The sequence below is a fragment of the Hibiscus syriacus genome, unplaced genomic scaffold, assembly GCF_006381635.1.
Source record: "Hibiscus syriacus cultivar Baekdansim isolate YM2019G1 unplaced genomic scaffold, ASM638163v2 tig00003041_pilon, whole genome shotgun sequence".
NCBI lineage: Eukaryota > Viridiplantae > Streptophyta > Magnoliopsida > Malvales > Malvaceae > Hibiscus > Hibiscus syriacus.
The window spans coordinates 4,598,956-4,612,376 of NW_024061960.1; the positions used below are offsets into that span (position 1 = coordinate 4,598,956).

At 35.0% G+C, this 13,421-nt stretch overlaps 2 protein-coding genes across 2 annotated transcripts; one reads left to right on the forward strand and one right to left on the reverse strand.

Moving 5' to 3' along the window:
- The first annotated feature begins 1,992 nt into the window (after positions 1-1,992).
- LOC120166862 (phytosulfokines 3-like) lies at positions 1,993-2,434 on the forward strand. Its single transcript, XM_039176048.1, has 2 exons — positions 1,993-2,159; positions 2,248-2,434. The coding sequence occupies exons 1-2, from the start codon at positions 2,040-2,042 to the stop codon at positions 2,362-2,364; spliced, it is 237 nt and encodes a 78-aa protein (XP_039031979.1). The 5' UTR covers positions 1,993-2,039; the 3' UTR covers positions 2,365-2,434.
- A 1,589-nt stretch (positions 2,435-4,023) lies between these two features.
- LOC120169557 (basic leucine zipper 43-like) lies at positions 4,024-4,995 on the reverse strand. The gene has a single exon (XM_039177679.1). The coding sequence runs from the start codon at positions 4,756-4,758 to the stop codon at positions 4,165-4,167; it is 594 nt and encodes a 197-aa protein (XP_039033610.1). The 5' UTR covers positions 4,759-4,995; the 3' UTR covers positions 4,024-4,164.
- Between the last annotated feature and the right edge of the window lie 8,426 nt (positions 4,996-13,421).

The window sequence follows — 13,421 nt, forward strand, 5'->3', positions numbered from 1 at the left end:
AAAAATCAGATTTGGGTTGAGTCAGTTTTTTTAGAGAATAAGTTTGGGTCGGGTCATGTTTGGGTTTAGAGTGAAAATATCTGACCCAATCTGACCCAAAAAATAATATAATTATACCTTATATATATTTAGTGATAATTACAATAATATCTTTCTTTGTATTATTTTTTAATTAACTTCATATTTTATTGAATAAAATTAATACTTTTATATTATTTCGGATCGGAACTGGTCAGAGTTGGGTTTTATCTCAAAAGTCGGATCAAATTTTGAATATGGTGAAATTACCCTAAACTCGGGTCAAGTCGATCTTCAAGTGGAGGGCATAAAATTTTTAAGTCGGATCAGGTTGGCTGGAAATCCGACCCAACCCGATCCTTGCCCATCCCCAATAATATCTACCTAATTTGTATATTATAACTATACGGTTGATGCACACACTAATAACCTTTATAAAATCTCTCGAACATGATCGAGAAATGATATGCGACCTCGTTAATAAAACTACATCACTTTAACTTTTCTCTGTTCTATCTCCTCATTAGGGGTGTAAACGAGCCGAGCCGAACTCGAGTATTGTTGAGTTCGACTCGACTCGAAAACTCACGAGCTTAAAATTTTCAAGCTCGACTCGAACTCGAAATCCTGAACTGAAGCTCGTGAGCAACTCGAAAAGGCTCGAAATGAAAAAAAAATTCATAAACTTAACTCGATTGAAGCCTCAAACTCAAACTAGAACATGAACCTTAAATACATGAAATCTTACTGTATTTTAAAAAAAAATCAAACATAAACATAAATATAAATATTAATATTAATTTATTTTTTTAAATAAAATCTTAATATATTATATTTTCGAGCTACTCACGAGTTTTTCGAGTCAAATATCGAGTAGCTCGTTTCAGCTCGTTAAGAACTCGAGTCGAGCTCGAGCTCGAGCTCGAGATCGAGTCGAGTCCATTCGATCCGAGTATTTATCGAGCCTTGACCGAGTCGATCTCGAATAGCTCGCGATCTGTCTCGTCTCATTTACAGCCCTACTCCTCATAGAGATAGAGCACTCCGACAATACTTGATCTATCGTAAACTGTGATTCTCCACCTAAATCAGAAGAAGTGAATCGTCAATAATCTCCACAAATAATTTAGTCCCATCAACCAATTTAATTTTTTAAATTAACATTTAAATTTAATTAAAGATAAAATTTAAATTAAATAATTAAAATTTTCATAATACAATGAATTATTTACACGTAAATATGTCATTTAAGGGGATGTCCAAGGAAAGACAACCTAATATAAGGCTAAGGAATGACAATATCGGAAATGTTAATATTTTTTTAACATTTTCGGTAAAGTGTTGCCGAAAATGTTATTTGTTCTACCGAAAATGTTAATATGGGGCGTTACCTAAAATGTTATTTTTTCTACTGGAAATGTTAATATGGGAAATATTCATTTTATATAGCGAAATTAATATTTTCGATAAGAAAAAATAACATTTTAGGTAGCACTCTACCGAAAATGTTAAAAAAATATTAACATTTCCAACAACGTCTTTCCTTAACCTTATATTAGGTTGCCGTACAGTAGAAATACCCGTAATTTAACCTAATTTATAAATGGTAAAATATAGTTTACAAAGAAGAATCATGATTGTAGGTGTTTGCCCACATCACATGCCGGTAAGTGAGCATGGTATTAACCTTACTCTGCATGTACAGCTAGCACATTGTCTGTAAGATTCTCTGCATTATCATTCAAAGAACATAAATACAAAAGGAAAAAAAGTAAATAATTACAGTTCTCAATGATGCTTATCAAAGGCGTTGTTTACTAGGAAACAAACAAGTCGGTGAGTAAACTCATTGACCACCACTAACTGGATATTTCCAGTCTTTTGACTTCTTTGCTTTCATGATTTCAATGGTCATTAATGGAAACAAGAATCTTTAATTAATCGCCATTACCCTCGTATAAAAAAGATTGCCACGATTGATCCTTAACTCATTTCTCCCAGTTCTTCAAAACTGGAAAAAAATGGGAAAGAGCTTCGTTTTCTTGATCATGGCTTTTCTTCTGCTGTCTACTGCAAAAACCAGACCTCTGTCAACAAGTATTGGCCAACAGGCTGATAATTCTCAAACGCCATTTTCACCAGTGAGTTTTGTTTGATATATTGGGTTTTTTTGTTGCTTCAGTGACCATTTTTTTCAAAGGGTTTTTGCAACAATTTTTTTTTTTGCAGGAATCAAGTTTGGTTGATGATGAGTGCAAAGGTTTGGATGGGGAAGAATGTCTGGTTCAGAGGTCCTTGGCTGCTCATACGGATTATATTTACACCCAACAAAACATCGTACCATGATCTTTAGGTGTTTCTGTTTCTTCTTGTAATGTTAATTTACAACTGAAAAAAAGTAATCAAACTTATGTTTTTCATCTCTAAATTACTTGCTTTGATGTTAATTTACAACTGAAAAGTAATCAAACCCTTGTCTCTTTCATGTTCCTCTTACTTCATACTTTTTTTTGAATTGACTTCATACTTTTCTTTAACACCGTATCCATACTATTAAATCAGTGTAATGGATCTATCGTGACGTTTAAGCTCACTGCAACCGTAGACAACATAAAATCATAATTACCTTCAAGAAATAAATCACGTTACAACATTCACAATACCTACAATCACGATACCACGACCGCAATCGTAATTTAATACTATGACCGTATCTAACATATATTCATACATATCCATATAACATACTCTTCATGAGAAAAGTAAAAATTGAAAGGAGAAAAGCATGCCCACATAGGGTCTTTGAATTTAGAGAAACTGAAGAAAAAGAGAAGATTTTCCTTTAGATGTACATACATGTGGAACAGTGGAAGTACCTGTGCTTGTCTGTTTTGTACAAAATGTGTGTATATAGTTTATTAATTATCACCTCACTAATCACCATATGCTATTAAAAATAATAGTTTGGATTCCTTATTCTGATTGCTGCTTAATCCATTGATCCCTTAAAAATGATATTCTGATTCTTTTGAACCCCAAAGATACATTGTTCGAGTTCTTCAGGAACTGCAATTTGATACGTTCTGAAACATAAACATTCGAGAATCATGAAAAGCAAAGTTGTTGAAGATGATATAGGAATCAAGTTACTCATATTATCAGCATGTAAAATGGCTTCTGAAAAATTCCGAAGAACTATAACACATTATGCTGATTGTTACATTACTTGCTTATCTCTGTAATGAACAAAGCCTGCAGCCAGCGGGTTTCATCCGGTTATGCAGAAACTAGTTACTGGCCCCGACTCTTCGGGTTGCACAATCATATATGAAGTAGCCACGAGAAAGTAAGAGATATGGATAAGAATTGCTAATGCAGTGGGATCTGGCATGGGGCAAAGAAAGGTACAGTTAAAGCAGCATCACCTGAAGCATAGGCTGCGCTTGGTGTCGCTTCTATTTTGGTGGAAACAATGTAAGCACCTCACAAAAAGCTGAAAACAGTAATTTGGTTTATGTTGGTGGATAGCCTTTTCATATGTTTTTTGCCTGGTATGGTAGTTATTTGAATGATGAGGCACTAGTAGCAGCACCTCCACCACAGTTTGTCATCTTGCCCATGTTATTTTGAGCAACACTGGAGATTGGACTGCCTATGGGGCCTCACTCAAAATGCAACTTGCGCTTCTTAACGATTGCGTGTATATATATATATATATATGAATATGTTACTTCTCCTTATGGCAGTGAAATTGGTGAAATTATCTCTTAGTGCTGTTTACTACTCTTTCTCAATTCCATATCTTGGGTGGAATTCTATAACCAGAGTTGGTGGGGTTCATAAAATGATTATTAATAGATAAAGGTTAATGATCGAGTGTTTTATTTGCTTCTGATGGACCACTGCAGGTATTGTTTTCACATATTTTGCTCTGGAATGTTACGCAGCGAGAAGAGCTGCAAACAGTTGCTTCACACTATGACGTTTGCTGACCATTAAGCTGAGTTAGGATAAAAATGATCAGAAGATGTTATTGCATAGTTTGATTCTAATCTCATACAGCTCAAACTAAGGCAAAATCTTGATTAACAACCGTAGCAAACCGAGGAACATAATATGATTTTTTATGGCTAGATAACTCTCATCTCAATGGAGGAATTCTACAGAGATGGCAAAAGATTGGTTTGTTGACTCTGCTCGCAGGTGAGCAGTGTTGCAGGAAACCTCTTCCAGCTCTTTCAGTGCAAGAGAACAAGGACTGCCGATCTTTATGTCAGTCAGAATTTGGCGAAGATCGGAGGTTTCTTCCTTGAGCCTTGCATTCTCTTGAAGAACTAAGTCACGGCACTCGGATACATGATTTAATTTATCCACGAGACTCTGGTTCTCGTTGCGAAGCCTGATTACCTGTGACCAAAGTTCATCTAGGTGCTTCTGTTTCCGCATCCTGGACCGACGAGCAGATTCTCTATTAGATATCATTCTTCTTCGTTTCCTTTCGTCGATGATGCTGACCTGGTGTTCCTCAGCTTCATCGGAAGTTGAATTATTGCTGAAACTAGAGGACTGTGCAGTGAATTCTTGGGAAGGCGACGGGATGTGGAAATTTGGTAGGTTGTTTAAGAATCTATTGAAATGAAAGGCTGGTATAGTATTTTGCATCATGCCTACGTTGGCTGGAACAAGGATCTGGTTTTCAGGTGCTAGGTAGTGAAGTCCTGTAAGCTCACCAGGAACCATGGTTTAAGCTCTGAAGTCGATGCCTGAAGAAGCTCAAGGGTTGGTTGTTATAATGTATTGCAGTGATGGCTGAGCCTTTGAAGGTAAGGGAAAACGAAACGAACGACGAGGTTTTATAAGAGGAAAAAAGTTTGAAGTGGGCCAGTTTCAGCAACAAGTGTAACAGTATCATGGCTTACAAGAGAAGCAGAGTTGAAACATTTATCATTAATGTACATGTTGCTCTAGTATAATGATACATGTGCATTTATGTATGCATGTATGCATGAGAGAATACTTGCTGATGAGAGTAAGAATTTGAGTGAGGAATGTTTCAAAGGCAAGGAAAAAGCAATCGAAAAATGCTGCTGGGTTCAACCTCAGGATAAGTCTTCATACTTCAAAACTTCAGCAGGGAATAAGGCCTTGTTCATGATGATGCGACGAAGCCCGGTTTTAAAAGGTAAACCATTAAATTAAGCATAGTTCCTGTAAAGGAAACTTTTTTATAAGGGAGATGACCCATTATGCACTTCAATTCATCATGGTAGGGTCTCAGCATAGTGCCTAAATGCTAGCAGTCTTAGTTTAAAACTTCCCTGGAATTGCTTTCTATCTGATATATGTTATGACCGATATCGACTTAAAGAACACTATAGAACAATTAGCTTAGAATCTACTTTGGGAATAGTTTAGTGTCGCTTAACAGGTTATCCATTTTGTTATATTCTTTCATTGCATATCATCCGTAAGTGTTTAAAGTCCCTTTTCTAGAGTAATATTGTTTATACTTGAACTAGGTAATGGCAATAACTTTATCAGCACACAATCAGTTGTTTTGTTGAAGATTAATTAATAAATTTAAATTGAAGCTAATCTATATTTCCTTAAGACCCATTTTCAAACATGATAAGAGAGACATTAATACAAGGAAAGATTATATATAAAAAGAGTCTAGGCAAATCTAAGAAGCAGCAACTAGCAAACGCATTGTTATTTTTTTTGCTAATTGTTAATGGATTACAACATTTATGTGTAAAATACCTCTACAAAAGCTTAATTAGGCGATTCCCCACTAAAAGACTAGCTCCAGGCCGCTATTTTCTTAAAAAAGGTAAAAAAAAATTACTCGATAAGAGTTGAGGGGAGCAACAAAGAGAATGTGTTTCAATACAAAGCTTCTAAAGAAAGATTTGGTAAAATAATATTTGGAAAATATATTCTGCACTGCTTTTATATCTGTTTATTTATCATTAAACTTGATGTATGTGCATGCATGCAAAATGATGACAAATATTATATTTGGAGTTATAGAATATAGCTTTAATGTTCCTATGTTCTAGTCCTTGCAGATTTGTTGATGCCTTATTCCCTTCCTAGGTTTTGCCGATGCCGAACGCAGCAACGTTATGCCCATGAAGGTTGCTTCCATTATTCTCATATTTCTGAATTTTGCGGAAGGCTGAGAAGGAATGGATAGTAAGATATATGAAGATCCTTTCATGCATGAAAATATATATTGGGATTATATTTCATAGAAATGAAAAGAAGAATCAAAGCCAAACTTTCTAAGCAACCCCTGAAAATTGAAGCTGCCAAAAAAGGAGTTGAACCAGACATGATTGACTGATAGTAGGTTGTGGGGGAGAAAAAGACTACACAGAGCTGGAATAGGACCATTTCCACAAGTTGATAACGTGTGGGTGCCATAATATATGCTATTTGGTGTAGTTGAATGGACAAGTTGTCTGTTCATCCATGATTTCAGTTGCAGAATATGAGCAACTTAACATACATCACTGATAATTTGACTATACTGTGTGATGTAAGATGAACTTTCCCTGCTAATTGATGTTGGTGGTACGTTCATTCAGGAAACATCCATGATGGCAACCGATTAACGAAAATTAAGCATACAAAATGTTATCATTATCGAACTATCGGTTCTCCCAAAGTTAAAGCTAGTATAGTCCATAGCTGTTGGCAGATTTTAATCCTTCATGCGGTGTATGATGTCAAATCTATATAGTTTTTAAGCTAATGAAATGGATCAAGAGGAATAAGAGAAGGACAATGTCGATAGAAGAAGTCGAATCATGAACATGATTAAGCACCTTTCAAAGACAAAACAAGTATCAAGCATACACCATATAGGTTTCATCCTATCTATTGGCTAAAATTGGAACTGTTTCTTCAATAAAAGAGAATACCCTTGGTTTGATTAATCATTAGGAAATTGGAGGACGAGCAGAGTTTTCTGGGGTCCTACCAATTAAAGAAAACAACAAAAAAGGTTTGAAAAGTAAAAGAAGTAAAGGAGGGACCATAAATGGCTTACACAAATGGTTTTTCTTTATCCTCATTCATGCCTGGCCTATAGTTGTTGCTATAGCTAGTAGTATGCAGGTGAAGAAGGGCCGGTGTTACGTACGGAGGGGGACTGGATTCAACACCTAATCCATTTGGTGCCAAACATCATCTGAGAGTGCAACATTTTGAATTGGTACACATAGTTTGCTCAAGTGGGTCCTTATACTAGTGACCTTGGGTGCCTGGTGCACCATTCTTACATTCAATTGCACAGCCAGTCAATTCAACTCCAATATATCAACTTTGTCTCTCTCCATCAACATATTTATTTCCTAATTCAGAATGAAACTAAGGCATAATATGTTAGTACATGTTAAGGAATAAAATACATTGCAGTGCTCCTAGCAAACTCTTGTTAAAATCTTAAAATTCAGCAGGTTCACGAGGTTCATGATCTTGGTGAAATTTCAGTCATCAATAGAAAATAAAACCATGGAAATGGTAACAAGAGTGTTTTTATTTGTACCTTGATATTGGCAAACAATCATCGGCATTCATGCTTTTGGGTTATGCAATATAGGGTATGCATTTCTTTTAGTACTGTCTTTTAGGGTGAGTACTCGATCGAGTCGAGTAGAGTTTAAGCTCACCTCTATTTCCTTTTATTGATTTAAACAATTGGTTGCTTTAGTAATGGTTGGGGTCTCTTGGAAAATCTGTGACCACACAAGAGTACCATATCAGCACCTAGTTTCAAACTTTTTTAGGCTTCTCCATCATGGAATTGGCAACGTCACCTGTACCAAATGTGCACTGTCTCCACTTTCCCCTCCACTTAAACAACCCTACATTCTTCTTTTCCTTTAAATTTCTTTGGTGAGGTCATCACATTTATCTGTGATTGGTTCAAACAAGATAAGCTCATTACCATCGTTTCTTTTTCTGCTAAATTCCATGATCCCCATTCCCCACATCTTACTGAAAAAAAGAAAAACTAGTTGCAGTTTCTTTCTTTACTGATATTTTACAAAAACTTCACAATGCCTTGTTGTCAATGGCAAGTAGTTTGTTTGTTTTATAATAATAATAATAATGGTGGAAGGTGCCATTAGATTATTAGTGACCCGCATGCTTGTTTTTCTGGCGCTGACCTTAGCTTCATTAAGGTCTTAATTCACTAACAATGTGGATACCTAAAGTTGTTTAGGTGCTTTAAACAAATGTTCTAGTCCAACTAGTGATCATAATCATGTATAGTTTATCTTCAGTAACTGCAGGCTTTGGTTTAATAGTGATTTGTGTTGAACTTTGATAGCTCCAAAGAGTTCCTGCAGGAACCATTGATCAATCATTGGATATTTTGTTCATGAAAGGATTGATACTGTCCCCACCATATTTCTTCATAGTACAATCCTTAAAGTCACAGTGTTCCCAAACTCGTAAACGATAAATGTGCCGCGATTATCAATCAGTATCTATCAGAGTGTGCATTTGTCCTGCAGTTAAGCAGCTAGAAAGACCTGAGTTCTTCCTGTAACTGATAGGTCCCTTGCTTGCTTAATGATCTCATACCATATTCCTGAAAACAAATCGGCATTAAGAAGTCGACATCCGCAACCATCCATAATATATAAATTAATATTATTTCCATTCCTATAGCATTGATTAAATTGATTCTTCAAGTATCCTCAGCCACAAGCGTTCATTAGCCCCACTCATTAACCAACCAATTCCCCAAGCAAATGTGCTCTTACCTGCTTTGTATACCATCATAATCACTTTTGAACCTAACCAAAAAAGAAGAGCAAGCATGTCAACTTCAAAACTTTGGTGTCTCCATTAACAAGTAAATTGCCTCATGGGACTAACTCAAGTTTCAAACCAAAGTAGGGTTAACTAACCACGGTTGTATATATAGTAAACAAAGTATTATCCAACTATGATTTCCCAATTTTGACCTTACTTTTGTCGACTACAGGCTCGAGAAATATCCAGCAAACACACTTCTGCAATGAGTAAATTGTTCATGCTCTCTATGAGAAAGTCTGGTGGCAGATAGGTAGTCATTTACTATACCAAAGCCACCCGCAAAGAGCCAAAGCCATATGCGAAAGGTCTTGAATAGCAATGAGTGCATTTTTTAATGCTTGAGGGGACACTTTGGGTCTATTGTGGCCTCCCCATTTTTTTTTGTGAACAGGACAAAATTATTTGCCTTATATATCTCATTTATTTCGCATATCAACTTTTTAAATAATTCTCAACTCTTCATCTTTTTCTTTATAGTTCTTTCGATACATGGTCACTAATTTTAGTTAAGGTTAAAAACCGAAATTGAAAAAATTGATCTGACCTGAATTATGTGTTTAATTTGGTTTGTGTTTTTTTCATGGTCTGATTGAAAAATATAATTTTATAATTGGGTTGGTTTTGGTTTTTTCATACGAAACTCGTTTGTTTCAAATCAAACTGAATTAAAAAAAAATAAAGAAATTAATAATTGTCCAAAACAAATTCATTTTGAATTTATTATAAGAGAAACTTAAATAAATAAAATATTAAACTTGTATCTTTGCACTTAGATTAAGCTTTAAGTCTACACCCTTTGAATGTCAATTGTCAAGTTTAAAAAATAATAAACAATTGAAAATTGTAAAATTGGATCGTACCAAATCGAACTGAAAATCATGATTTTTATGTTATACGATTTTAGTTTCAATTAAAAAACGTAAAGTGTAATTTGATTAATCTTTTATTGAAAAACCAAACTGAACACACCCATAATTTTAGTCACTTGCTCATCCTATGATCAACTTCAACTATTGATTTGTTTGAACGTCTGGACAAAGAATAAACAATGTTATATTTGACCTAAATTATAATTGGTAATTAAAATTAATTTTATTGTAATTCTAATGATTGAATATTAATTGTTATTTAAGTTTATTTAATAAGTAAATACTTATTTTAGGTTTATTTATGGAGAATAAGTGTATTTGAATAAGTCTTTAAAATAAACTGATAGAATATAATTATTCCGGAGAGACGTAATAATTTTTTAGTCTCTATAATTTTTGAGGTTTATGTTACAGAGATAGTTTTGTATGGATATTGTGAGAGTACTTTAGGGTACTCTGGGTTTCAGTATAGATATCAGATTTTGAGATACATAGGATATAATGTATTTGTACCCTTGGTGAGATCAACGTTTATAGTTGATTATTATTTTTCCCATTCTTAGAGGTAATCAAGATCGAACAATATTAAATATCGTCTCTTGCACATATCTTATTTTACGTTGTTATCACTTACATCATTTTTTCACTTATAAATTCCTAAGCCTTTTCGATGTTTAAGACTTCTCAAGGTCTTATGGATGATTCTAGTGAGTTGCAATTAGATCCTGGTAGGTACTTGTCAATTGATGTTGTAGTGAATTGGTATGTTATGATTGTTATTAATTGAATGATTAAAAGTCTACTTGAAGATCTCTAGCTATTTCTTTTTTGGCCTAACCAACTTAAGACAACAAGGCAGATAATCTGCAACAAGGGATGGTAAATGCAGGAAATGCAAAATCTTCCATCCACCATAAGCAGCCTGTCGATATCTTGAGGAATGGTACTTTTTTATACAATAGTTCTTTGTTTATAATGATAACGACACATCTGATGTGTAGACATTAGTTTTTTATCCATTTGTTATTATTATTATATTATTATTAATAATAAATAATAAATATTATAGGCCCAACAATAGACCCAGAGACCCATTAACAAGATCCGACACGGAAGCCCAACCCGATTCAAATTCGACCCAGACAACCCGACCCGGTTACATCAAACCCGGCCCAACCCGATCCACACCCAAATGGCTAGGGTTTCTGCTCATCCTCTCCAGCGTCGCCAGCCTCTCAATCCAAATGAAGATCAACGATCCAGAGGAAGCCCTAGGGTTTTATAACCCCAGGGTTATCATTTCGCCGCCGTCGCCTCCAGATGGTCCATTCCACCCGCTGTCACGACGCTACTATCGCTGAAGATTACAGTAGCTGCCACGACGCCACACACGTTATTGCCCTATGGTGAGTCACCACCATAGCTTCGGTGACTCACCTAGGGTCGCTCCTTTACCCGGTCCAAGACGAGTATCGTGGTGGCCTATAAAGGCCACCGATCCTGCAGAGAAGAAAAGCACGAACAACAAGCACACCCAACAGTGACACCGAACAAAAAATGGAGAGACGCAGAGGGCAAACAACCACGAATAACCAACAATAGAAATAAAAGAAAAGAGAAGAGTGGAAGGGACTTACCACAGAAGAGCCAAATGTCGAGGAAATCGTTGTATAACCGAAGGTAAAACCTACGATTTTTTGTAGATCTAGTGTAATTTAGAGGGTTTTAGGACGAGAGGAGGCCATATTCGACCTCAGTGTTTAAAGAGGGTAATTCAGAAGGTATTTTACTTTTTTCGGCCACCATGGGCGGTGGCCGACGGCTGCGGCGTAAGGCTGCCGGCCAGTGATCAGTTTCCCTCCGGCAAAGGAAACCTAGAGAGAGGTTAGAGCTTCTCTCTCTAGAGAGAGAAGCAAAGTGAAAAATGAAAAAAATTGGCCTTTAGGGCCGGTTAAAGGGTATTTATACCCTCACCAAAACGACGTAGTTTTGGTGAGGGACCTCCATGTAATTTGGGAATGGGCAAACCACACGCGTAATCCCTCTGATTTTATAAACTTCTATTTTGGTCACTCGAATCAGATTTTTGCATATTTTAATTGTGTTTTCGTATTTTATTTTATTATAATTTAGTCTCTGTCTATACGTGTTTAAATATTTAGGGTAAATATCATATTTAGTCCCTAAAATTTTGATAACTTTTATTTTAACCCTGAAATAATTAATTAAGGTTAAATTACATTATTAGGACCTATATTTCATAATCTTTCTATTTATATCTATCAACTTTGATATTTTGTGTAACATCCTCAATACCGGGTTAGTGACAAAATTGTAAAGTTTCAGAAATTGGTGATTAAAGTAGGATAATTGAATAGTTCAATGATTTATTGGAAATATGATGAAGGTTATTTAGTAATTATTGAATGAATTAAAGGGTAAAATGGCAAATTATCAAGTAAGATTTTTTATATCCCTTTTATAAGAAAAGGAACCACGTGGGAAAGGAGAGAATTATCCAGAGTTTTCTTTCTTCTTCTTTCTCCTCCCGTATCTCCAAGCTCAAAGGTGAGTTTCTTTGTTTATGGATTAATTGTTGATTTTAAGGTTGGGTTTTGATTATTAGATGATAACTAAACTTAAGGAAAGCTTAAGTTATCTTAAAACCAAAGTATGATGGAGTTAGGAGGGATTAAAGATTTGAGGTTCTTGGGTGAAATCTTGAAATAGAGTTCATAACTAGAGTTGGAAGTTAAATTTGACTTGTCAAGGGTCTAATTAAGAAGTTAGAAGCCATAGAATTGGAATTAAAACATATTGCAAAGTTGGTTTAATTCTTGAGTTACATATGAGGAATAGAATTTTGAAGTTAAAGATGGTTTATATGGATATAAATTGGTTTAAGCATGTGTATATGAGTTGAGAACATGAAAGGGGATGAAAGATGAAGCATTTGAGTTGATTTGAGTAGATTTTCGGGCTTAAAAATGAATTCTGGGCTATGTGCATCGAATGTGCACCGATGCATCAAGGGTAAATTTCCAGAATTGTTCATTGTGTATCGATGCACAAGAAGTGCATCGATGCACCCATTAAAAATGGAAACATCGAATGCAATTAGTGCATCGATGCACCCCCTTAAAATGAAAACATCGAAGGTGATTTGTGTATCGATGCATGGGTAGTGTATCGATGCACTTCAAGGGAAATAGAATTATACTTTTCTTTTGGTCTAAGAAATGATAGATTAGTGTATATTAATTGGATATTAATATGTATCAATGTATGATTATATAGATATCGAGCACGAACAAGTCCCGGAACGATTATCAAGTTATGATTCGATCGCAAGAGAGGACATTATAAAAATGGATTGGAACTTAGTGAGGCCAAGGTGAGTGCGTATTATTTTATATATGATGTTTAATGGGAAATAAGACTTGCGACAAGTCTATTTTCTATAGTATTGTGCATGAAGCATGAACATGTGTTTGTTATGAGTGTCTGAGTTATATGTTATGGTATGTGTTGACATGTTATTGTATATGTATTTCATGGTTGACGTGAATATATGCTATGTTATGATGATATAAACTATATGATATGATAAGAAATTATATGAATATAAAAGAGAAGTTATATGATAAGACACAAAAATAAGATATAAGCAATGTGACAAGGAAATGTGAAATAGTA

What these genes read in the sequence shown, in the direction of transcription:
- LOC120166862 (XM_039176048.1), top strand. Translation starts at nt 2,040, where the DNA reads ATGGGAAAGAGCTTCGTTTTCTTGATCATGGCTTTTCTTCTGCTGTCT. An exon ending in CTCAAACGCCATTTTCACCA is followed by an intron (nt 2,160 to 2,247) that starts GTGAGTTTTGTT and finishes TTTTTTTTGCAG; the next exon opens with GAATCAAGTTTGGTTGATGA.
- LOC120169557 (XM_039177679.1), bottom strand. Translation starts at nt 4,758, where the DNA reads ATGGTTCCTGGTGAGCTTACAGGACTTCACTACCTAGCACCTGAAAAC.